This window comes from Acipenser ruthenus, chromosome 11 (genome assembly GCF_902713425.1).
Source record: "Acipenser ruthenus chromosome 11, fAciRut3.2 maternal haplotype, whole genome shotgun sequence".
Taxonomy (NCBI): domain Eukaryota; kingdom Metazoa; phylum Chordata; class Actinopteri; order Acipenseriformes; family Acipenseridae; genus Acipenser; species Acipenser ruthenus.
Window position 1 is genome coordinate 3,458,390 of NC_081199.1, and position 24,490 is coordinate 3,482,879.

General features: G+C 41.9%; 1 protein-coding gene across 1 annotated transcript; it reads right to left on the reverse strand.

The window, feature by feature from the left end:
- Nucleotides 1-1,441: 1,441 nt before the first annotated feature.
- Nucleotides 1,442-23,242, reverse strand: LOC117427108 (scavenger receptor class F member 2-like). The gene is made up of 11 exons (XM_034045487.3): nt 22,228-23,242; nt 16,120-16,172; nt 15,131-15,232; nt 14,301-14,820; nt 13,948-14,166; nt 13,700-13,828; nt 12,336-12,439; nt 10,907-11,021; nt 10,344-10,468; nt 5,356-5,508; nt 1,442-4,901 (listed from the first exon to the last, which is right to left on the reverse strand). The coding sequence occupies exons 1-11, from the start codon at nt 22,380-22,382 to the stop codon at nt 3,757-3,759; spliced, it is 2,820 nt and encodes a 939-aa protein (XP_033901378.1). The 5' UTR covers nt 22,383-23,242; the 3' UTR covers nt 1,442-3,756.
- Nucleotides 23,243-24,490: the final 1,248 nt, after the last annotated feature.

Below are 24,490 nucleotides of genomic sequence, written 5' to 3' on the forward strand. Positions count from 1 at the left end.
GCAGCGTTGCACACCGCGGTCTGGATTCAATTATAAACCACATGATCCACATTTTCTGTTTCCTTGCCGCCATGCCCCCTTTCTCCCCCCGAAGAGTACAAATACTCGGCACATGGTACAAGTGTACAGAGCTCTGACTGTTAGGCCATGAATAGGCCTCTTGTCCTGACGTGAAGCCCAGCAGTGGGCCAGTGGCTCCAATTTCTCTGCCGGTTTGATTTGACCGCAGCAAACTCTGGTTAAATAGATACTCTGATTTCCAAAGGGGCAGCCAGGAGTAGACTGGAAGCTGTAAAACAGCAATTATTTTAAGAGTGGCGTTGCTTAAAAAGGCTTGTGACTGGCAGTGTGGCTTTTCTAGCAACACAATATTTCTAGGACCGGTTGCTGTAAGCTGTAATTATAAAATAAACACACAAATTCAATTAAAGTGTCATTATAGAGCAGCACGGTAAATCTGAGTCAATAAAAGCGCTGTGTTTAAAAAAAAAAATAAATGTTGTGCGTTTAACCGTTTCTCAATATTTTTTTGTGAAAGGAAAATAAAACTGTTCATGTTGAAGAAATAGTAAAAGACATCTTGTGTCTTGTAACATTGTATGCACAAAAAGGGGTGCAAAATGTAATTCAGCTTTTTAAAGGGCAGTTTGTCAAGACTTGCTATTGTCTGAAGGGAAACCATGCGGCAGTCAGTAATTATTTTTCTATGTCTGGCCTCTGTTTGGCACTGGAATTGATAAGCATGCGATAATCACATTGAAGCACATTTTTTTTAAAGCCAGCCATCCTGCTATCAAGAGTTGGAATGCATTTCTCTGGTGAAGGCCTTGTGTGGTTTGGTTACCACGGCAGTGAAGGACCCGCTGAGGAAACTGACAGAAATCAACAAACTTCCAGAAGGGTTTTTTTTTTGTTTGTTTGTTTTACTATTTCTATTCCTGAATATAATCATATTTTTTTTCTTATATTCCACTGCCAAAAAACGAGCTTTCTTATTAAGAAAAAACAAAAAAACAAATCAAGCATGGTTTCCTAAAATAAGAAAACAAATTAAGAATATAGTTCTTAAATAAGGTTAAAATAATAACTGATTTTTCACCTGGTTCCAAAATCATAAAATAAGGCATTTTCTAAACCAGAAAATATTTTTTGGCAGGGTACGTATTTTAAAATGTCCCCCTGATAATTTTGCTCACGCTGTAGTCTTATGAACACTGGTTGGCATTGTTTTGAAAGCCCCTTTATACAGACTTAACTCACAGGCACATCTAAATGTAAACACCCCACTAACATGCTCAATGAATATGTCCCAAAGGATTTAAGAGAACAATGGGGCTGAACTGATGTGTCAATATTTTTGATCCGCTATTAAACTCCCAATTCCATGTCAACGTGTTGATCCTTTTCAAATACCATTTGAGAAACCAAAAAAAGGAGCATGTTTTCAACTTCCAGCCTTTACTGTCTTTCATCAGGAGTTTAAATGTAAATAATGCAAGTCACCAGAATAAAACACCAAAGCCAGCTTATCGACACTGGAATCTAATAACAAGGAACAGCCATGGAATTATATCAATAAGCACTGCTTATGCACATTTATAATAATACTGATACAAACAAAAAAAGACATCTTTATACAGAGAAACACATGACAGCTTACAGTCCAGAAAACAGCTGTACCTTAACACACTCAATTAGCATTCACATAGCAGTCAAAGAGTCTGATTGTCAAAGAAGAGATACAGGGTAGTTCCTCTGTTTACTTTTTGTACAGTAGGAGCCTTATTGACGTACCCAAAGACAAATAAGATCCTTAAACCCTTAAAAGAATATATTTAGCATTTTGACAGCTGCATTTTATTGACCGAACACTCATGGAAATTGCTGTTCTTATTGCGTTCTGATATTGCTTGTTATTCTGCATTAAGGGGTAGGTACAGCGGATATAACATATTGATCATATAGTGTCCTCAGCTGCACTGTATTTCAAAGGGAGGGTTAGATCCCGACACAGGCTTTCACTCTATAGGTTGCATGATCAAAGTGAGACCTTTGAGGAAACAATGGGGGTCTAATTTCACAGAACGTAATGTGTTGTAATGCATTTATTGTCCTGCAGGTGGTTAAGGGCATTTGGGTTTTCCTACAGTGTCCCTTGCAGCAGGTGTCTATCTAGACAGAAGAACTGTGTTCCACATCTGTACAGTGACCAGCACATACCTAAATAGAAAAATAGGTGGATACAGACATTAGGTCAAAGGAGGGGTATTGGGAGTCTTTCAGTCTCTATAGCCACCCACTACAAATGCAACACATTAAACCTGCCTTCTTGCAATAGCCCAAAATACAAAGTCATTAGAGTAGAGTGGGAATGACGGTGGTAAACGTCCTACCAACAGAAACGTTTCTCAGAGCTGAGAGGTGTCTAAGGAGTAATGAGGGTCTTGGCTAAGGTCACTGTTAGAACGGGACCCTTTGTGAAATGCGATCAGCACTTTTCTAGGTGCCTGCTTCAGGTGAATGTAAAAGCAGCATACTGTATTATTGCCTCTTAGCATTGACACAGTGAAGCATTCTGGACTTGATTACAGTACCCCAGCATGAAGTAAAGCCTAAGTATCACACTGCTTTTGGAATAAAACAGCACTGGCAAAAAAACACAGATATAGACAATGATTGAAACTCTGCACTCCAAATTGTTAAAAATGATCCATTTGTCCCAACTGAATGTCAAAAACCACTTCTTGGGACTGTGGAATAACCTGATATAATCATTTAGGCTGTTGGCTAAGCATTTGATCTTTTACATTCTTTATATGGAGGCCTGTGGAGCACCAATTTGCAGACAAATAATAAGAAGAATAATAAGAAGAATAATAAGAATCTCACTATAAAGAAAACTAAATACAATTACCAGAAGAGAGGGAATTTTAATCCATGTCAGAAACACTGCTAAACAGCCTTCCAACGGGTCCATATCCGAAATGAAAATATCAACGTTTTTGACAAAGATCCAACTATGACTGTCTGTAATATCGGGTGGCTTTTGGAAATGGTTCACATTGATAGTGATATTTGCACTGGAAAGGAAGGTAAGTTTATGATTGAATACAGCAAGGAGCATAAATAGTTTTTGTACCTTCAAAACCAATAATCACCAAAACCATGGCCACTAGATACACGTAGATAAGTGTTGATGTATGAAATATCATATTTCTGAAACCAGCATGTGACTGGCGATACATTACATACAAAACTGAAAAATAAAACACTGCAGATTCCTCACTGCTGTTCGTTTACTGTCCTCGACGCTGATCTCGAAACCTTTGGCAGCTCAAGATAACAGTGAATGCTTAGAATATTGCAGGTTTAAGAGAAGTTTTCAAAAAAAACAACAACATACAAACAACAAAAATAGTACTGACATTGTAATCCTTGTAATACTGAATGGTCTGCGTATCCTTATCCTTATCCGTCTCTCTGACGTCTTAATGATTTAAAAAATAATGAAAAAAGAGTAGTCCAACAATCACTGCTTAATTCAGCAGGCAATATAGTCTGCATAATCTGGTCCTTTTAACTGTATGGCGTACACATTGGAAAAAAAGATATCACCTCCACATTATTAAATCCTTTTGAACAACTTTTTTTTTCATTGGTCCTTCAAGAAAAGAGCTGTTAAAGAGTCAGTTGAACAAAAGACAAAAAAAAAAATCATTCGACAAACTTGGAAGAATGACAAGGTCTATATTTCCTCTACTTGACCATCTGAGGTGGCATTATTGCGGTCTTTGGGTGAGAGTCCAAGGTTCCTTCCTTACCTTTCTTTCTAGGAGGCTTTTTGATGGGAGTCTTCTTGGGTGTAGGGTCTCCTCCGTCCTGTTTAAGGTTATTCAAGTCCTGTCTTTCTGGGTTCTTTGCTTCTGAAGGTATCGTCTCTGAAACTGGGACGACTATCTTCTGCAGGCTGCTGGAAGTGGGCAGCAGAGGCTTGCTGGAATTGTGGTTGGGCCCAGCGGGCGCAGAGCGTTTGGTCTTCTGAGGAGGGGTGGGCTTCTCCCTGTGGGACTGCGGAGAGGCCACACCATTCTGCTTCGTCATACCCTCGCACCGGTTGATGCTCTGGGTCTTCTCCTTCAACTGGGCGGCCAGCAAAGTGGCAGCTTCAGAATTCATGTGAGGGTGGATCACCTCAGAGCGGGACTTGTTGGGGCTTTTAGGTACCTCTTTGGATTCGCTGCCTTTCTTGTCCCCGTGAAAGTTCCCGATCTTCTTTAAAGCGTTCTGGACCGCCCCGTTGATGTGTTCCATCTGTTCCTGGCCAGCCCTGGTCTTGTGCGATTTGTGTTTGCTTGGGGAGTGTGCTTCTTCTGAGCCCTTGCCCTCAGGTGAGCTCTGCTCCTTGCTGTGTTTGGCTCCTTTCTCCTTGGTCCTGCTGCTGTGCTTCTCCTCACTCTTCCCTGAGGTCTCACTGTGGCTTCTCCTCTTGTCCTTTGTGGGCACAGGGCCCTGGCTGGATTCTGGATTCTGGCCGTTTCCAACCTTGCCATGGATCCAGGAGACTTTGGGCTTGGTGGAAGGGTCCGGAGGGCGAGGCTTGGCTCTTTCTGGTGACGGAGGTTTGCCGTTGCCCTTGACATTGCTGCTGCTGTTTTCATCCTCGGACTGCTTGGACAGCCTGGCGATCCTAGCATAGAGAGCCCCGCTGGTGGATTCTGAGCCACTTGTGGATCCCTCGCTGTCAGAGGATTTCAGCAAGGGTGTTTCGCTGGTGTCCCCCGGCAAGGCCTTCCCTGTGTCCTTCAAAGAGGTGTACTCCCCAGCATCTTCCTCGCTGATCGGTGGAGCTATCTTCTCCACCACGTGGGAGCTTCCCTTCTCTTTGTTTTCGGACATAGATTCTGAATAGAGAAAAGACATCGTATTTAAGTGTTCTTGACATATAAGCCAGTTTACCGACAGAAACTACAAGCTAGAACAATATGAACTCAGTGGCTGCAGAACTGAATCGTGCAATGCCCTGCAACCAGTGACTAAACCCCCAGCTTTATCTATACATCTTCCTGTCTCGTCCTCAATCCTCCCACTAGTCAGATTAAAGTATTTGATGCAAGATCCCATATTTTTTTTATGTCAGACCAAAGCTTCCCTCCGGTCTTTCCTGTTTCAGTCCCACTTTTGGAAGGTTGCCCTGGAACATTTTTGCTCTTAGTAACATTTCCTGTTTTTGTTTATACAACTAATTAGCATTGTGATTGTGGAGACACGGTCTATTAGAAGGAGTCATTTTAGCTGTTGTCTCTCTTTAGCAACCCAAGCAGCAGGAATGACTCAAACAGGGGAGTGTCTCTCTACCTTCATGGGGGACGCAGTAGACGGGTCCATCGTCGCTGGTCTCGAAGGATGAGAAGGAGCCCCGCGATGACCAGGAGGGGGAGGGCTGCTCCACTGCAGAAGGAGGCTCGATGAAGCTGCAGTTGAACGTATTCTCAGGGTCATGGTGAGCAACTGAGATACAAAAAAAACCCATAAACATTAGTAGAAATACTACCACTAATACAAACACTTTACAACCATGTGCCATTGATCATGAACTGAGCGTTACTTTCAGGAATAGTATTTTACTTCACACATAATTACATTGGACTTTCTGACACTTTATGTAAAGTGTCTGGGGAGTCCATTATCTGAGAGGAATGCATAAGCAAGGAGATTAAGAGATGCCATAAACTGCAAGACCAAAGGACCTACAGTTTGTACAGTCTTCTGAAAACCCAAGTTTTTTTTTCATACTCTCTTCATAATTTACGATACAAGTAAAAAAATATTGTTTTTTCAAACGTAAACCGAGCAACAGCTTCCCTGGCTTCCTCAATAGCAGACACTTCATGAAAGACCCTATTTTGAATCAAGCTCGCTGGCAAATCTTCAGACAGGAATACATTTATTTTAATGTATACAACTAGCAAGAAACTGTATACAACTTGCAAGAACAACAGTTCAACTGCTACGCCCTGCTTGCTGGCTTTATGCCGTTACTGTAGTTTATTACTGCCTTCGTACTCGCTCAACATGGGGACCCTGAACTTTTTAAATCCCTAGAATTGAAACAGCAGAAGACCAACGTTACACCAGCATTCTCCTCCGGTAACATGTGTGCATTTTGAACAGTAACATTATAAGGAAATCATACCATCTGTTGTACAAATGCTTTGCAAGGCAACTCAAAATTCTATACTGTTTTTTATTTTAATTGAATATCCACATTGTAAAACATGCAAGGACGATACCAAAGATTGCATGGGTGGTAAGGCCAGACACTGTGTATAAGCCGGGAGCGCAGGGAGCCCTTTCTGTTCCTGCAAAGCTCCTTTGATGTGGATGTTTCATAGCGACCTGAAACCAGCCATTCACCCACAGATGGTATTTTGGCGTGACCACACAGGACATGCCTGTTAACTTGGCAATAACATGAAACATGTCTCTTTTTGTTTTGAAAACCCTACAGTGAAATTTCTCTGGGGGAGATATGTTTTTTTGTTTAATTTCGTATTCACTGCAGAGCTCTCTAGCAGCTGTCAGTAACAACTGTCGGGGTCTGGGGTGGGGCTGTTGTAGCCCCCTGACATTCCGCTCCTAGTCCTGCAGCACTGCACTGGGTGGCACAGTGGAAATGACCTTGTTTAGGACACCCATGGCTGCCCCACGAGACCTGATTGAAATCCTAAGTGAAATGCGTCCTGGTGGTCTCTGTTCATGGTTTTAGAAGATGCACATTTGGGATGTTGCTGATCACATAATGGCATCCACATTTGCCTAGTGCTGTCACTGCAGCTTTGTCTGAAGAGTTACTGTTTGCTGTTTTTCATTACCATCACTAAACTAAACTAAAATGTTATTGCATTGCTGGTTTTTTAAAAAAATGTATCTCAGACATTATATGGACTGGGAAGTATTTTTTTTTTTTATGTTTTAAGCCTTTGAAAATAATGCATACTGTAACTTTGCATTGTGCAAGAAATTATTTTTCTTGCACTGACGGGTTCAGAATATATTCTATTTACATTATTTCGTTATTAGCAAGCCCACTGACCAATTCTTTTGCATTTTGTGTCACAAATGCATCCATTCAGTATTATTTATTTTGGATTATTTTGGAATGTAAAAAGAATCAAAGTGGCATCCATTTCAAATCCAGTTTGAAAACAAGAATGAGCAAACTTGAACGCATTAGTTTTGAATGTAAAGTTAATTTACTATCTGAAGGGGGAGTGTCTGAAATTGGACCTTCTATCTCCCCTCCTTGTCCTTTTCCCTTTAATGCAGCACTAGACATAGATATTGTTGGAAAGCATTGACATGACCCAGCCGTGGGAAAACACAGCTGCTCAGCCTAGCCTCTCACAGCAGGTGTCCACATTAGGCAGTGCTGTTCGAATTCTGTGACAGGCCAGGCTGATCCAATGAGCAGGGAGAGCAGCCTCCGATATTTCATTTAGAGGAAAGAGGTGACAATGTGGAACTCAAAGCTTGCCAGACGGTAAAACTATCACACTGAAAATACCAGCTGCTTAACCAAAAACAACAAAGAAAGAAAGCTGGATCTGTGTTTATCAGGAGGGGAGAACGAATTGAGCAACTGGAGAGAAGCTCTCAGGAGTGCAGCATTTCCTCCAGCCTCCTCCCTGTGTCTCAACACATCTGCTGCTACTGACCCTGCGCCGGATAAATCATGGGGCTGACACAGGCTGGGATAAATGTGGCCACTTCCTGTGGGAGGCCCGGAGGCCCCCCTGTGGAATGCGCGGGATTCAGGTTCCCTGTGAGGAGAGGCTTTCAAACAACAGAGAGTTCAGTGCAGAGGCAGGGAATGAGGAAAGCAGAGCGACACAAACAGACAGAGAAGACGCAGAACTGAGGAGGCTGCAGGACAGGGCAGGAGGCATTCAGCTCAGCGGATGTGGGCTACGGGCCAGAAGGGTAGCCCAGTGAGATTACATTGACATGATTACTTTTACTGGTTCCATATTCCCCCACAAATGTTTTATTTATGATACTTTTTTTATCGTTTTCTTCCCAACTTCCCAACAACTGCAGGAAACAAAAAAAAGAGCACATACTAGACTTTATGTCCATTCCTTGTACAAAGTGATTATAGAGCATGCATGGTGTTATCTTAGCACTGCATGTTTTTATCTCTAAAACACATTTAGACACTCAAGCACAGTGTGATTCCAGCTGCCGTTGCACATGCAATTCCGAGCCTGACGGCTCTTCAGAAGAAGCACATCATACCCGATGCTCCGTGCTTACTTCTTCACCAGGTTTTCATTTCTGTGTCAGATCACTAATCATATGCAGCGATGAAGCGCTCCTGTAATTTGTAATACGCGGCACAATGGCCAGACTGACTCGAGGTGAATTATTTTTTTTTACCCTGAAGGCTTTACAAAAGTACACATTGTTTTCTTAACCTCATAATTACATTTTTTGAAACAAAAGCTTTTTTTTTTCTTTTTTGGCCGACATTTTATTGCAGTCTCATTCTTTCTATTATGAAGTGTTAAGCTTGCAATCTGTAACATCTGCTAGCTATTGAACCCCCCCCCCCCTCCATTGTTTGTATCTGTTTTAATACTCTTATTGTGTGGCTTGAGGTATTCAGAGTACTCGTCTAAAAAACTAGAATGTTGGTTCAGCATCTGGTTAAGTCCCCTGTGTACAATTCTATAGTCAACTGACTGTTGTTTACATTGATATTTACTGTTAAACAAATACTGCCCAGAAGCTGCTGAAACCTGGTGCTGGGTAGCAATGAACCAGTGAAAGGGGTTATAGCTAATGAAACAGTCCCATCAGTGTTAACTGCCATGCACTTCCATACGCTTTGAAAAATACCCACATAGCAAATATGTATTCTCATGCATTCCAGGACTGCAGTGCTATGCTCAGTAAATTTGGTACAAGTCAATGCTCAGACAACATAATTCCCAACTACAGTGACTGCAGTGTTTAGAGAATAGCCTGGTAAACCAGCAAGTGTGGGGCATGATAAAGACAATGCATCGCAAATTAAAACACTGGGGGAAACCAGACCAGCACCAGATTCCCCTCCAATACCTGAAATCCACACAACCGACAGGCCATGCGAGGTGTTAAAATTTGCAACCCTGTTACCAATAACACACGAATACAGAAGTGCCCCAAACAGGAGCTATGCAGTCGGACCAACACAGCAGCCTTTGATAAACCATCACTCCTCACCACTAACCCCCCCCCATCGTTTAATAATATAGCTCTTCGCTCTTCGGCTCCTTTTTGAAAACGGGACTGTTTAAGCTTGTAATAATATGAACACATGGCACGTGCAGACTGCCAAGAATAATAAGGCTTGCAACCAGAGCATTCCTTTCAAATTAAATAACATACTCCATTTGGCAATAAAAACAGACATTTTCAACTCTCTTTTCAGTGGAAAAATTATTCTACAATGAAAACATTTCATTAGCTACATCCAAAATATGCTGCGTTAATAAATATATCTAGCTAGCTAGCTACTAATATTTATGTAACCATTCATCTTCCAAAACCTCAAACAGTGCGTGCAGTGTTGCAGGCTGGGATAGCCTTAACCCCAGACGTCTGTCCAGTTCATACCATATGGCTTAAACTGGATTGAGCTCTGGAGGTCGGGCAGACCAAGGCTCAATGCAATCACACCTCATGGATAGAGGGTGCAGTTCAGCTAGAAATGTATATAGTTTGCTTTGTGATTCTGAAAGGCAATTCCATGATGACATTGCTTATTCATTTTGATGGGCCAGGGAGGAGGCAAGGTGTTAAGACTCTCCCTACAGGAGATGTAAAGGTTCAGGTTCTGTAGCCACTGATAAATACTCTGATCATTCCACAGCATCGAAATACATGCCAGTGCAGAACAATCTGCAGCACATACAGTAGGCTCAGTACATTTCAGTTTAGATTCAGTTCAATGGCAAACCTCCCATGCCAGGCTTCAATCACTGAGCAAAAGGCAGCAATTATTAGGATGATGGGCATCGCTGACATAGACCAGCCTTGGAGAAAACAGAATCAACTAACAATAACAGCTTGCAGAACCTAATGTGTGCTGGTGCTGGATTAATCTAGCCATATCCTCCAGCCTTTATGTTGGTTTTGTTATTATATCATGCTATAAACCATGGCTATATAACAGCCCTGGACAGAGTTATAATGGAGATCAATAACAGAACTTGGATGGCCATGAAAAACCACAGTTGATCTAAAACCAGAGATTTTCTGAGGAACAGAGGAATTGACAATTGAAAATCATTTGGACTCACCCACAACTTTTGGCAGTTTTTGGCGTCTCAGCGGAATCCGGGGGAATTTGGTGCTGATCCTGCTGAACCTGCCGCAAAGCCGTCTTCGAGCTTTCTTGCTGTTCGCAGAGTTGTCATGCTCTGGGCTGCAAGGAAATGAAAATAATTAAAGCATAAGGACCCACGATAAAAAGGAACACAGTTCACGAAAATGTGGAACATATAATGTACACGCCAGCTGTACATGTCCGTCACCTCTGCATAAAAACATGGTTGCTTCGCTATTCCTTCATAATCAAAATACTTGCTGCAATGAACATTTTAGTAATTTTTTTTTTTAGGAAGTTATAATTTCATGCAATAAACAATCAATGTAGAGCAATCATTTATTAACTGGAGTAATACGTTGTCAGTGATGTGTTCATGATATTGGTGCAAATTTAGATTAAAAAAAAAAACAAATAAATACTTTTGCTCGACTGTTTAAAATGTGTAAAGAAGCGAGCTGATATGTGAACGCTGGTCTCCCTGCACCCGGGGTCTCCCTGCGCTGTGATGTTCTCAAGACACCCAGCCAGACTTACTCGTTCTTGTTTTTCTTGCGGCAGACGCAGCAGCAGCACAAGAGTGAGAGGAGGAGGATGAGGAGGAAGATCACTAGCGCCCCCGCTGCAATCACGCCCATTCTCTGGTTGGGTTCTGTAAAAAAAACAGCAAAGCGTTCACTGAGCCGCGCAAACTTTGGCTATTACTCACAGTCATCATTTGTGTGATACCTACTGTGGGAATTATTGGTATTTTCCTTGAATTTAGATAATGTATATTTTACCCCAACATATACAGCAGTCCAGTGATTCATAATAACAGAATAGACTCCAGTCCCAAGCACCGTTGTAGCCATGCTGTGTCTAAAAGGCCACAACCTTACTGTGTACAGTTATTACTTTTAAACTGCAAACCCTTTGCATCCCTAACCCTAACCCTGTAGTAGAAACTGATCGTGAAGAGGTTGCAAGGCTAAATTGATTCTGTACTACCTGTTTACCGGTACTAAGGATTTCTATTAAGGGCTGGCACTTTTGTGCCTTTGTTACAGTTCAAATTAAACCAAGGCAGCTGGACGGCATTTCTATGGAAGTGCAATAAAAGCCCTTGAGAATCCTTTACGAAGTTAGGAAGAATACGGCTTCATTGAGCAACTTGGCTCCAAGCTCTGCTCCTGTCAATGAATTGTTGCGCAAGGCTAAAGTTCACCGCCTGTGTTCACAGCTGGATCAAGGAAGGGCTTGTGAAGCTCTGACACTGTGACATCATCATTCTGCCCTGGATTTCCCTGCATGTCCGCCCACGTGACCTCAGCTGACCTCACATCCCAATAAATCCCCTCTTCCTTTCAGCAGGAGAACACACAGCCATCCCCTTCCACCCTCGCTCGCGGACAGGGGGAACCCAGCCAACAAACACAGCCGTGAGAAAGAGGGGAGATCTTCTGGTAGCAACGTCAAGTCTGCTGGGTGTGTATTCACAGCTAGAGCTATCTATAAAAGCACATGTGTACGTCATTATGGTTGTGTAGTTATTGCTATAGATAAATCTAAATGTACCAGTTTTTGGGACTGAGCATGAACCTGAACCCTGAATTTGGATTCTCTGGGATTTGTAAAGAATGCCACTCATCGCTGTCTAAATAGATTAGCTTTCAAATATTGGTGCATGCCCAGCTTTTACTACAAGCTAAAAATATTGAGTTTTTACCTCCTTTGCCCAGATCGTACTTAGAAAACAATTTAAAAGGTCACGTTTTACCAAACTGCAAATTTATAGCTGATGAGTAGCTGGAATAAGTTAAGCTTCATTCTCAAGGGTAACTGAGGATGTGTCTTAAATGGATCACTATTGTATAAACAGAGGCTCTAAAGAAACCCTTGTGTATCCCTGAATAAGGGACAGCAGACTTTACAATCTCAGTGAGGGAATCATAGCACGGTAAATGAGGTAATAAAGTAGGCTCACGCATGAAGCACTCCCCAGTGGTGGAGTTACAGGTATTCTCATGGCAGGAGCAGGCATGGGCACAGTTCACTCCATACTGACCGGCTGGGCAAGTCATGTTACAGCTGTGGAGAGGAAACAGAACAAAAAAAAAGGCTTAGTGTAAGGGAAGAAGAAGAAGAAGAAGAAGAAGAAGAAGAAGAAGAAGAAGAAGAAGAAGAAGAAGACTATGAAATAAATAAGTAGAGCAGACTGGCTCGGGGGGACCCTGACTCATCACTGTCTGAGGTGCCCGAGAGCAGTGGCTATGCCCTTGAGATTCCAGCAGAAGTTATAAAAAGGGCAGTGAGAAAAATAGCTTGTGTCTGACTGGAAAACATAATAAACACAAACAACCGTCCTTCAGGATGTAAATTATGTGACCTCTGGATGAAAGACTAGACAGCTTTATTTTTTTAATAATTTTGTGTTGTCTCCAGCTTGGGGGGGAGGGGGGGGGAACCTCTTGGGGTTTTCTTTGTCATTGTTCGGTTTATTATTATTATTTTCTTAGCAGATGCCCTTATCCAGGGTGACTTACAATTGTTACAAGACATCACATTATTTTTAAATACAATTACCCATTTATACAGTTGAGTTTTTATTGGAGCAATCTAGGTAAAGTACCTTGCTGCAGCAGTGTCCCCCACGTGGGACTGAACCCATGACCCTCTGGTCAAGAGTCCAGAGCCCTAACCACTACTCCACACTGCTGCCCTAGACCAGAACTTGAAGAAATCTTAACTTGCAGGGAGATGATTACAGCATCATGGCAACAACCTCTAATCAGCTGCTAACATACATATGGTCAATAATAAACTGGGCTGTTCTGCTAGATATGTGATATACTCAGACAGCTTACACATGTTCAAAATGATTCTGAGATAGGAAAAGAAAAAACAACTACCGTGTAGTTTAAATCATAAGCTATTGTCAATGTTTTTACTATTGGAGTTACTGCATAAAAGAATGCGATATTATAGGACCAAAGACTGATGTGTGACACCGTTTTGTGACATTGCATTTTATTTACACGTGGATTAACAATACTAACTCAGCTGTTTGGAAGCATGTAAGGTGGCTTCACCAATTTCACTTTTGTTGCAAGGTGGTAGTAGCTTTCTAGCTATCATATTAAACAGACCTTATGCCAACATGAGCCTGTCTGTCATAATGGACCTTGAATTATGTTTACGGGTCCCCTGCTTAGTCAATGTAGTTTGAAAGTTCTGCGGTATGTATACACATGATTATTAAGCCCTTTCACAGTCATCTGGCAACTGCTTTTAGCGAGCCCACCATTGCAGAATATTCCCCCAGCTGAACAGAAAAGTATTTATACTCACTTGGTCCCATAGGAGCCCGGATTGCAGAGACATTCTCCAGTGGCGAAATGGCATTCCCCATTAAAACAATCATTGCAGATGTTTTTACAGTTCTCTCCGTACGTTCCATTGGGGCATTTTATCTCACACCTACAAAAACACATCATATAAATTGGTCCCTGTGGATCTGGAGTTTAGATACGCATATATATAAGTCCCATTGCCACAAAATAACTTGAAACCCATTTTAAGCGAATGAACCCAGTTACCGGTCTCCAATCCAGCCGGGATTGCAGTGTGTGCATTTCCCATCCACGTGGTTGCAGGGGTGGCCATCTTTGCAGGGCGGGCACACTTCCTTGCACTCTCCCCCGAAGAAACCAGGGTTGCAGATCTGGTCACACTGGGTGCCGTTCCAGCCAGCTTCACAAGTCAGACAACGCCCCTCTGTAACTGTGCACGGCTGCTGCTGTTTACACCGCCCGCATCTAAAAGAGAAACTCACTGAGTGCTTTCGAAAAAACTCCCATAGTCCTTTGCACTTACAAATCTAGGTCCCACGAGCATTGGAGCATATATCTGATAAAAGCCCCATCACGGTTCTGATACAAGCAGCACCCACCTGCGTCTGCAGCCTTGCCCGTAGAAGCCCGCGGGGCAGGGTTCCCTGCAGAACTTTCCTCTGTAGCCTGGCTTGCAGGTACAGGAGCCGTCGGCCTGGTTGCACTTGCCATGGACACACTGGCAGTACCTCTCGCAGCGCGTGCCCCACAGCCTCTCGTGGCACTGGCAGCGCCCGCTGAACTGCTCGCAGGGGGAGTTGCTGCAGGGGCACTGGCTGTTGCAGGTACGCCCCCACCAGCCCGGCTGGCAGATGCAGCGCCCTGTGCTCTGCTCACACACTGAGCTGCTGCTGCAGTAGCACGTGTTGGAACACTGGGGGCCCCACCAGCCCGTGTCGCACGTGCACTTGCCCGTGTCCTGGTCGCACTTCCCCCGCTGGCAGAGGCACTGGTTCTCGCACTTGACCCCCCAGCGGTTGGGGTTGCAGGTGCACTTGCCGATCACGTCGTCGCAGCGCCCGTTCGGGTGGCAGGTGCACATTTCCTTGCAGTCCGGGCCGAAGAACTGACCAGGGCATTCTGGAGGGGAAGAAAAACATCAAGTATTAATTGGTTAGTTGTAAAGATGTATCAAAATTAGCCATGTGCTTGCAACATTTTCTGCCATGTCTCACTATTTAGTTTCTGCTTTGGGGTGTGTGGGCCTCTGACTGCTTCACTGAACACACACATTGTGTATTGAATTAGGAACTATAATTATTCCTAAATGAATACATAGAGAAAAAGTGAAATCTGACTTTCCCCGGAGAAAACTTCAGGAAAACAAACGGCTACACAGGAAGGTAAATACAAAGCAAGCAAACTAAATAAAACACATCCGTGCACTTACTGGTCTCACAATTGGCTCCAAAGTATCCATGGCGACAGCGACATTCATTGGGTCTCACGCACACTTCGTTCTCTTTGCAGGTAAAATTCCCTTCACAAACGGCTGCAGATAGACAGTATGAGAGGATAGATAGCATGAGAAAACTTCACTCAGTTGTACGTCAACATTTACTGTCCTTGTTCAGCAGGGTGCACAAATGCCAGCATTGCAAACTAAAAAGGCCTTTCTTCCATGTTGACTGGTCTTTCTTATTGTTTAAAATAGAAAACTCATCATAACAACGTGCTACAACTAACTTCTAGCAAACCGTCCCACAATCCCAGCCAAATGGGTTTTGTCTACTTCTAAAAGTTTACCACAGTATTTCTGCATGGTATTTTTGGAGTTTTACCATGGCTATACTATGCATCTACCATAGTTTACCCTGGTTTGCTGTGTTTTTAAATATGCTTTACTATACCTTGCTGGTCTTTACAATGCGTGCCTATGCTTTACCGTGATTTCACTATGCTTTACTACACGTAGCTATGCTTTTGCTAAGGAAAACGTTCATGATTCTCTCCTCTAAATCACTAGTATCACTAGTCATTTAGGGGATCACTAGTAATAAAAGGCTGGTATGTATACTAGTTCTATCCTGGTTCAAGAAAGCTTTGTGCTTTTTAAAATGGGTCAACCTACTACTGTCCAGTTGTTACCCATCATTCATTATGAAAACAGTTTAAGATAACAGTGATATCAGATGTGTCAATAACTTAAGACCATGTGACACCAGGCAACTTTCCATGCAACTTGTTGTAGGGGACATTTTCATAAAGCAGCTCAAATCAAGATTAATCCAGATTTCTGGCTTGGACCATTACAATGAACATTGTTTGAAAATGGTCCCATCAACAGCTGGCTTCATAAGTTGACAGAAAAATGTGCTCAGCAGTTGCCTATAGTAGGCAGCATGTAGAACACACTGTATATCATCTTAACATACTTACGTGTAATACATTCATCCACGTGCTGCTTCCATCCAGGGCAGCATACAAATGAACTGAACAAGAAGAAAATACCAACATTATTCATTTATTTAATAATAGTATATACCCTTGAGCTACAATCAGTCAATTGCTGACCAGCTGGTTTCACAGACAACCCAATGGTTCCTTAGATAAAGTACTCTGAGTGCGTGAAGTGCTGATCCTGGTCTGTGAAACCAGCCTGTGTTTTATTGTGGTTTTCCTAGTAAACACAGAGACACAAGCAGCGTTTTCAGAGATTAAGGATGTTGACTGTTTTGGTTTTGGTTTCTTTTTTTTTTTTTTTTAGCAGATTATTGACTCGACTGGCATTTACAACAGTAACACACACGTCTACATTTCAGGTCTGTCCCGTTAAACACTGAAATCAGAAGTTTGGCAATATCCTCACTGCAGTCATTCATTCTAATACAGCAACCACATCCTTACTGATGGTACTGCGGTCCGATTCATCCCTAGCCTGAGCAGCACCAGGGTGGTGAATGAGACCTCAGGAGTGGTGAGGACTAGAAAACCTGAATCAAATCAAGCTGTCATTATGTCGGATATCGGGTAACAGAGTCCATTAACAGAGATTAATAAAAATGTAGGGATGGCAGAGTTTATAGTTACTTGGAAAACCCACAAACCTTGTATTATTATTATTCTCTTAGTAATGGGTAATACATACTGTTTTATTAAAACCTTTGATTGAAACAATCAAGCGCTGAGAGATCAAGCATAAAATAAAGTTTTCATATTTGCTAGTGCTGAGTGATTTGTATTATTTTTTTTTGTTAAACGAATCTCGTTTTGGAACCTGCCATGCATTCCTTCCAACCCAACGACAGAAAGACAAATCACACTGTTCCGAATGACATTGCTAAGCTGTGGAGCCTGATCTTAGGAAATCAAATCTCCAAACGCAGTTAGCTTAGGGTTAAACATACTTCATTTTCCATACATGATCCTTGTTAAACAAACAGCACATTCCATGAACGCTCCTCGAGCGTGTTGGTTATTTCACTATTCAGCAGCTCGCGGGTTATTTGGCTATGCTGTGGAATAACTACAGCACTCCATTAGCAAGCGTAATCTCTTAATTAACATCAGAATAAGAAAATACCCAGTAGTTGCAAACACTACAGAACAATTAGAGGCGCGCTTGACTTTGAACTCCATGTGTGCTGGTTTTTGCTCTAAGCATTAAAGGGCTTCTCCACGGCATCATTAACTGCTACCATCTTTTAAATAGCAAGCAGTCAAGAGGCCTGCGTTCCCAGTTGTCTGAACTCCCACATAATTTTCCATAAAAGACAAGCCAAGTTTATTTGAATTTTCCTATAACCTCTGCTTCTGTGCACTTGCAATACGAAAAAAATAATAATATATCTTACTACGCGCTGCCAAAAATCCAATCGCTCCCCTACCTACACACAAAAAAATGTAAATACAGATTTTGGCAGAACTTGCATACTGTATTTTTTGCATTTTTGTTTTCGAATGAGGACATGGATGCCTGTAACCAAAGAACATGTGTTGAATCTGCTTTAAAACTTCATCTTGTTTAAATCTCCTGCTTTTACACACAGCTGCATGCATGTGTTCATGCACCTTCATGCTGGCACACACAGTGTACTAAAATGATGTCTAAAGATTGGGTTCCTGGTCAAGCTTTCTAGCAAAGTGAAGATATACAGCAAGTAACCTTGTACCCATAATCTATTTTGTTAAATGAGTTCCCATAGCGAACTGAGGGGACTTGAAGCTACAGCATGAAAGAGACATTCATTAACACTGAGACACACTGCAAAAGAGGTACTTTGCATTCACATGTTGCTCTGTACATGCTCCCCGCATGTCCCACAGACTCTGCTAGGACCAAAGGGTTGCAGTTTACAACATCATTCTATAAATCTGACATGCTGTGCCTACACAGGTCTCAACTGTGCAGCTTTGAAAGAATCACCTAGCAGTCGTGTATGTTCACCATTATATCTGGTACTTAGGGTTAAAGAAATTTCTCAGTTTCCATGCCTTGCTCTCAGGAAGTCTATTACTGCTTCGCTTCACAAAGCATGCTACTGGCTGGAAGTGTGTCAGTCCATATGGGAAGTAGCAGGTTGAAGGCTGTGGGGTGTTGGGGACAATTTCAAGAATTGCAACATGAGCTGAAAGCATGGCTTGCCAATAGGTTACTATCTTAAAAAGTAAACCCCTGTTTACTATAACATGTGCTTCTTTCATCACTGCACATTTGAGACCATTATAGTGAGAGGAAGTGGACAGCAAGTAAGGGTTATTCCATTATTGTGCCAGCTGCTAACACTTTAACATGTGCCTGCCCAATCCTGCTTTACTGTAACTGAGGAATAGGGGAAGGGAATGTGGACCTGTGCTGAAAAGGGTGCTAAAGTGAAGTTCCACAATACTTTCTGTGTGACTGCAAGTCACGTTTTTTGCTGTCAGTGTAATAAATAGTTAAATCTGCATCAGTAAAATGTGATCTATTCCTATTACTTCAGGAAACTCGTGTGTATTGCAGCATCTTTAAAACAGATGCAAGCTGTCCAGAACTGAAATGACTGCTCTTGTGATACACTGAGTCATTTCCTCTTTAAATAGCTTTTTATATGTGCTGATTAAATTGTTTCTTCTTACTTTAAGAAAGGGCCAAATGAAGAGCTCTGTCTGAGGCTAAAACAATGTTGTTTAGCGTTAGCCCCAGCAGATCAACACACAATGAACTGTTTCTTTGAAACACATCCCTTATAGGAGTTTACCATTTTACAAATGCATTTTTTTTTTTTTTGCAGTTCGCCCCTATGCTTTTTCCATAGTCTTACTATGCATAGTTTACCATGGTTTACCCTGTTTTACCATACCTCTCTGGGATGCACAATGCTTTCACTATGCTTTATTCAACTCATTTTTTTTACTATGGGAAACTTTTAAAAGGGATCCCTTACTATTTCATGGTGTCTACAATCACCATGAGTGGATCTGGGATCTGCAGTTCTGATATTGAGCTGCTACCATTCTGCACTGCTTTGAGCTTGTCTGGAGAACCCTAACTGCCAGGACTGAACCGCCTTCCTCACTCCATTCAAATCAGGTGACAATGTGACCTTTCAACTCGGCCAGTCCCACCTAGGCTGGCTGAAAATTGTTTCAAATTGGAGTACAGTATGACATACAAGGAAACAATCAACAGAAGAGAAGTGGGGCCAGAGATAACATTGCTAATGCCAATGTTTTCAAAACCTTAATATACAAAGACCCGATAAAAGGTATGTAGCTTCCCATTCCATTACTTCATGTGACTGTCTCCTGACTTGACACAGAGGAGTGGCTCTCAATATCCTGAGCTGTTAAAGAAGCGGCAGGGTTGCAGAGCAAACTGCACTAGCTTTCAGCTAACTTGTTAATGCACCCTAATAAAAGAAACGTAATCTGAAATTCAGACACAGGATGAGACAGTCCACCGCTCACAGCGACTCTGGCAAGCACACTCCTCACCCCCAATGCGTTAAATGTTGTTTAGAGTCAAGTGAATGGAGAAGCACGCCAGTCTGCTCGCTTTGATGTGGGCACCACACCAAACCAGTGCCATGTGGGTTCTGTGAGGCTGTAGTCTAGACCTGGGCTGTTTCACAACATGTTTACCACTTTTTCTCATTCTTAACTGTCTTCTTTGATTATGCAGAGCCAGCACGGTGCAGCTCCATACAGCACAACGTTAGGACTCAGGATAGCTCTACACCTCACACTTCAAAAAGGGACTTCCGTGGCATAATATCCAAACAATTGGTTAAGTAAATACTTCTTTACAGAAAGTTAAGTTACTTAACTGAAGCATTTAAATGCAATTTTAACTCCTGTAAATTGCATGTTTTAAAATGTGGCCTTGGAGCAAAGTTGCAGTGAAAAAGATTGGCTTCTTCTCAAACAAGCACTATAAGAAAAACAGTCAGTTAGAAAAGTACGATACAATATAGTGCAGTGTTTCAGACAGAAGTGTATTTCTAAGTGCTGGTACTGTAGGTCAGAAATCCTTGGGCTCAGGGGCAGGACTGCCCTGGAATGGAGAAGCTGCATCTCTCGCGATTCATCCTGCTTATTTGTCTTCAATGAAATGAACAAACCGCTCAGCTGAAAGCACGCCCTCAGAGAATGTTCTGCAGCTCAAACACACACATGTTCATCAAGAAGGGGTTAATGCCCTCTCTCCGTGGTGGAGCGGATATCTTCCTAAATGAAACCCGGACACACAGTGACACAGAGCTCCTGTATAACTGCACTAGTAAACTAGATCGCTAATTCTCACTACACTGTTATCTTCTGGCTGCTTTCCTAAGGCCATTTGGCACCAGAGTTAGGGGTTACATGTTAGTTTCTTCCTGAATTTTGGCTACAAGGCAGTTAGAAAAGGCAAATAATTAAGGAAAATCATCCCAATGTTAAAAACTCTGTCTTGTAATGGGTGTCATTGGTTGCCCACCTACGAAGGTCGTTTGCTTTGTAAAGCACTGCAAAAATTCTTCAAGGCTATCTATTGTTAAAAAGACAATGGAACGATAGAAAGGAGATGTACTCCAGGTTAATGTATAGCTTGGGGAGCTGAGCCTCTTCCACTCAATGGCTCAATGTATTTGTTTAAGGAACTTCGCAACTGCAGTCAGCACAAGACTGACGAGATATTGATGGACCAAGGAGCTTCTGAATCGTAATGTGAACTCTGCTCACTTGAGGCTCCTGAATACCTTCAAATTGGTAAACTATTATTTATAACAGAACTCTGTTGACAGCTCATGCAAATGCACCTTCTGATGTCTTTTAAGGAGTGACCGCTATCACATGTGGTCAGTAGAAGGACAATACACCATCAGTACTATGGCCTTGTCCTTATCTCCTTTGTGCAGTTTGACTTGTTATTAATAAATTGAGCGGACTCTGGGTGTACCACACCTAGTGCAGTTCCCTATTGCTTTCTTTCCAGTTAGAATTCCACCTAAATCACAGTGCCAGCCACCCTCCAGATACTAATGTGAGTCTTCAAACTAGGACACACGTGGAAACGCCAATGCCTGTGGAAGCAGGGGTGAGGGGAATTGAATTACAGAGCGCTGGGGGTACCCTTTACTGGGGCCCCTATTTAGAACCAAATTTATGGAGCAACCCTGTATAATATTATAATATAACAATCTGTTCTGTAGCTTTGTGACTGGGAGGCAACAGAATCTACAAGTTTTACGCGATTCTTTGCCTGCAACGCTGCTACAGGTCATCATTAACAGGGTACCCCTACTGTAAACTCCAACAGCTTGACCAGTAAGAGCTGAGAATACTTTATTTAGCACTGGAAACCATTAGTCATGTGTTTAAAACAATATACAATTAAGTTCATTTTCTTTATAGTAATGTTTTTTTGTTATTATTAGTTTTTATGATGATGATGATGATGATAATGATGATGATGATGATGATTATTATCATCATCATCAACAACAAAAATGTGATCACTTATTTCTATATACTGGTCAGATTATAGACGAACAGCAGTACTGTTTTCTCACTCGTTCACCCTGCTTGGAAGTGAGGTTGTTTAGTAACAATAACTGATTTACGCGCGTACCCCAATAGTGACAAGAGCGCCCCCGTGTGGGCCCCGTTAGACATGGAAACAAGACAGCTGTGAACATCTGGAGGCATGGACCTCATCCGTGATTGACAGCAAACCAGGGTGTCACTACAGTGAGAAGCTCAGAGAACAGACTAGAAAAAGAGAGTTCACCTAGCTGTTTGTACTACCTAATTAATAATAAATAAATAAATAAATAAATGCATAGATAACTAAACAAACAAACAAACAAACAAACAAATAAACAAATAAATAAATAAATAAATAAATAAAAGTACAAATGCCCCGGAAATAATATCTGTATGGGTAATTGTGACGTTGCTACAGTTAACGTTTTTGAAGAGAAAGGTGTTACTAAAAGCTTCTCCATAGTTTGGCCCATATACAACACATCCCGTGGAAGTAACAACAACTTATTGCAACATGTCCGGCTGCTTAATTTGACTTACCCCATTGCCCTGCACACGTTTCTCCCTTTAGGGTTGAGCTCCTGGCTGTGACTCAGACAAACGCCTAAATACAGAACCAGAAAAACAGCCAAGATTTTTTTCGTTTCCATTTTACAAGCGAGAACATCCTTCCAAACTCTCCTTTCCGCGTTCATCCCTCTGCTTCAGAAAGGAGACGCTCGGTTTATAATTCTAAATACGCACGACTCTGTGTATCTGCGTCTGTGTCTGTGTATCTGTGTCTGTGTCTGTGTGTGTGTGTGTGTGTGTGTGTGTGTGTGTGTGTGTGAGTTCAATTGAATCCAAGGACGTGCTGAAGTAATCCAGACCCCCAAAGCAGAGAAACTGAAAACCATCCACGCATCGCAGCGGTGCAGAGAACAACACGACTCCAATCCACCCCAAAGGAAAAGAAATAACGGGGGTTCGTCTCCGTACACTCAGAGAACGAATACAATCCAAACTTCTGAGAGCCGCTGCCTGTTGCTCCTTCTCGTATCTGTACGTGTAACTTGGGATCCTCGCTTCTTCACGACGTCAAACATAAAGCAGCAGAACAGCTTCGCGCAACTTTTAAAAGTCAAGTTACAAAGTTGTACCCAAATGCATCCATAATAATAAAACCCAGCTTGCCCACTTCTGTAAACGTCATGAGTTTTTTTTTTTTTTATAAGCAGCTCACAGGCTTGTGTTTGGGTGGGGATAGGAGGGGTAAAAGAAAAAAAAGAACAAAAAAAACTAACGGCGTAGTTTAGCAATTTGCTCTGGGGAAACAAGAAAACTCCAGAAAACTTCAATAACCCACGAAGAACGTGTAGAAATGCTAGCAGAAGTAGGTCTAGCAGCCCTGATCTGCGTTTTCAGAGCGGAAATGGGAGCTTGGGAGTCGGGCTGCTTGATAGTTTTTTGCTTGCTCCTAGCAGCAGGAGTGGCAGAAGGAAATTCCTGATTTGTTACCCTATTCCTTGGCCCAGGCTTTAGGGAATTAAGAGAGACTGCGTTTCGTACAGCGCAAGGCTTCACTTTGTTTCTCGCTGCTCATTAGTTTCCTGCTGTCTGCTGCACGTGTCAGTCTTTCACGCTCCGCGTTTCTTGGAGTCCTTTGTCTGCGCAGCTTGCTTACTTGTCAGTATTTAACATTTATAATTATTTTATGAAGTCTTATTTGTCACATTAGCTAGCCTGGATAGTATTTCACAATGCATTAGATTACTACTACTACTATTATTATTATTATTATTATTATTATTATTATTATTATTATTATTATTATTATTATTATTAATAATAATAATAATAATAATAATAATAATAATAATAATAATAATAATAATTAGCACAACTACTATTATTAGTACTATAATACCTAACATTTTTTTTCCCCAAAAGTAAATAACTCTGAAAATTGACACAACGTTTCAGAATGGCAGTTTGTTTTGTTTCTGCTATACTGCAATTCATTTCAAACTGCAGAAGCATTTCCCCAGTCTACAGCTGGAGATGTCTCTTCAGAAATGTCATTCAGAGAGGCTGAATCAGGGTATGCATGCAATGCAACTAACACCGCACTGAAACCTGCTGCATATTCTGCAATTTTATATATTTGATATAATATTGTAGGATTTTGTTAACAATTAAAGCTTTGACTTTATGATTTAGGTTACATGCAAATGCAGTATACTATATATATATATATATATATATATATATATATATATATATATATATATATATATATATATATAGTATCTTCTGCATAGATAGAGGGGAACCCCATTATAAGCGGCCTCCGCTGTCCCGAAAGGACAGACTCAAAACCCCACTGAATAGTGACGAGCCGTGTAACTCTGGCGCCCCCTGGTGTTTACTGTGGAGTGGCAGCCTGATTCGGAAATACGAAGACTAGGGTGTGTGAACTATGCATCATTTGCAGAGTCACTTACAACAGCGTCTCACCCGAAAGACGGAGCACAAGGAGGTGACTTGTTCTGGGTCACACAATGAGACAGTGGCTGAGTTGGGATTTGAACCGGGGACCTCCTGGTTAGCTGATAAATCCATGTCAGTTACATGTGTGAGCAGGAGGATGATGGGAAATGTAGTTCTGAGGCTTATCTGAAGCAGCAGAGAGGAGCAGCAACTGGCTGTGGTTGAGACGGAAAGATTCTGGCTGGGGATCTCAAGCACAATAGAAAGAAAGAAACGCTGATGTATGGGTAAGTAAGCTGGGCTGAGTTGAGTGGGGGACGGAGGGGGGTGATGC

Coding starts and splice junctions, on each gene's coding strand:
- LOC117427108 (XM_034045487.3), bottom strand. CDS start 22,382: ATGAACGCGGAAAGGAGAGTTTGGAAGGATGTTCTCGCTTGTAAAATG. Junction 15,233..16,119: donor CGTGGATGAATGTATTACAC/GTAAGTATGTTA, acceptor GTCTATCTGCAG/CCGTTTGTGAAGGGAATTTT. Junction 5,509..10,343: donor AAAACTGCCAAAAGTTGTGG/GTGAGTCCAAAT, acceptor TTTGTATCTCAG/TTGCTCACCATGACCCTGAG.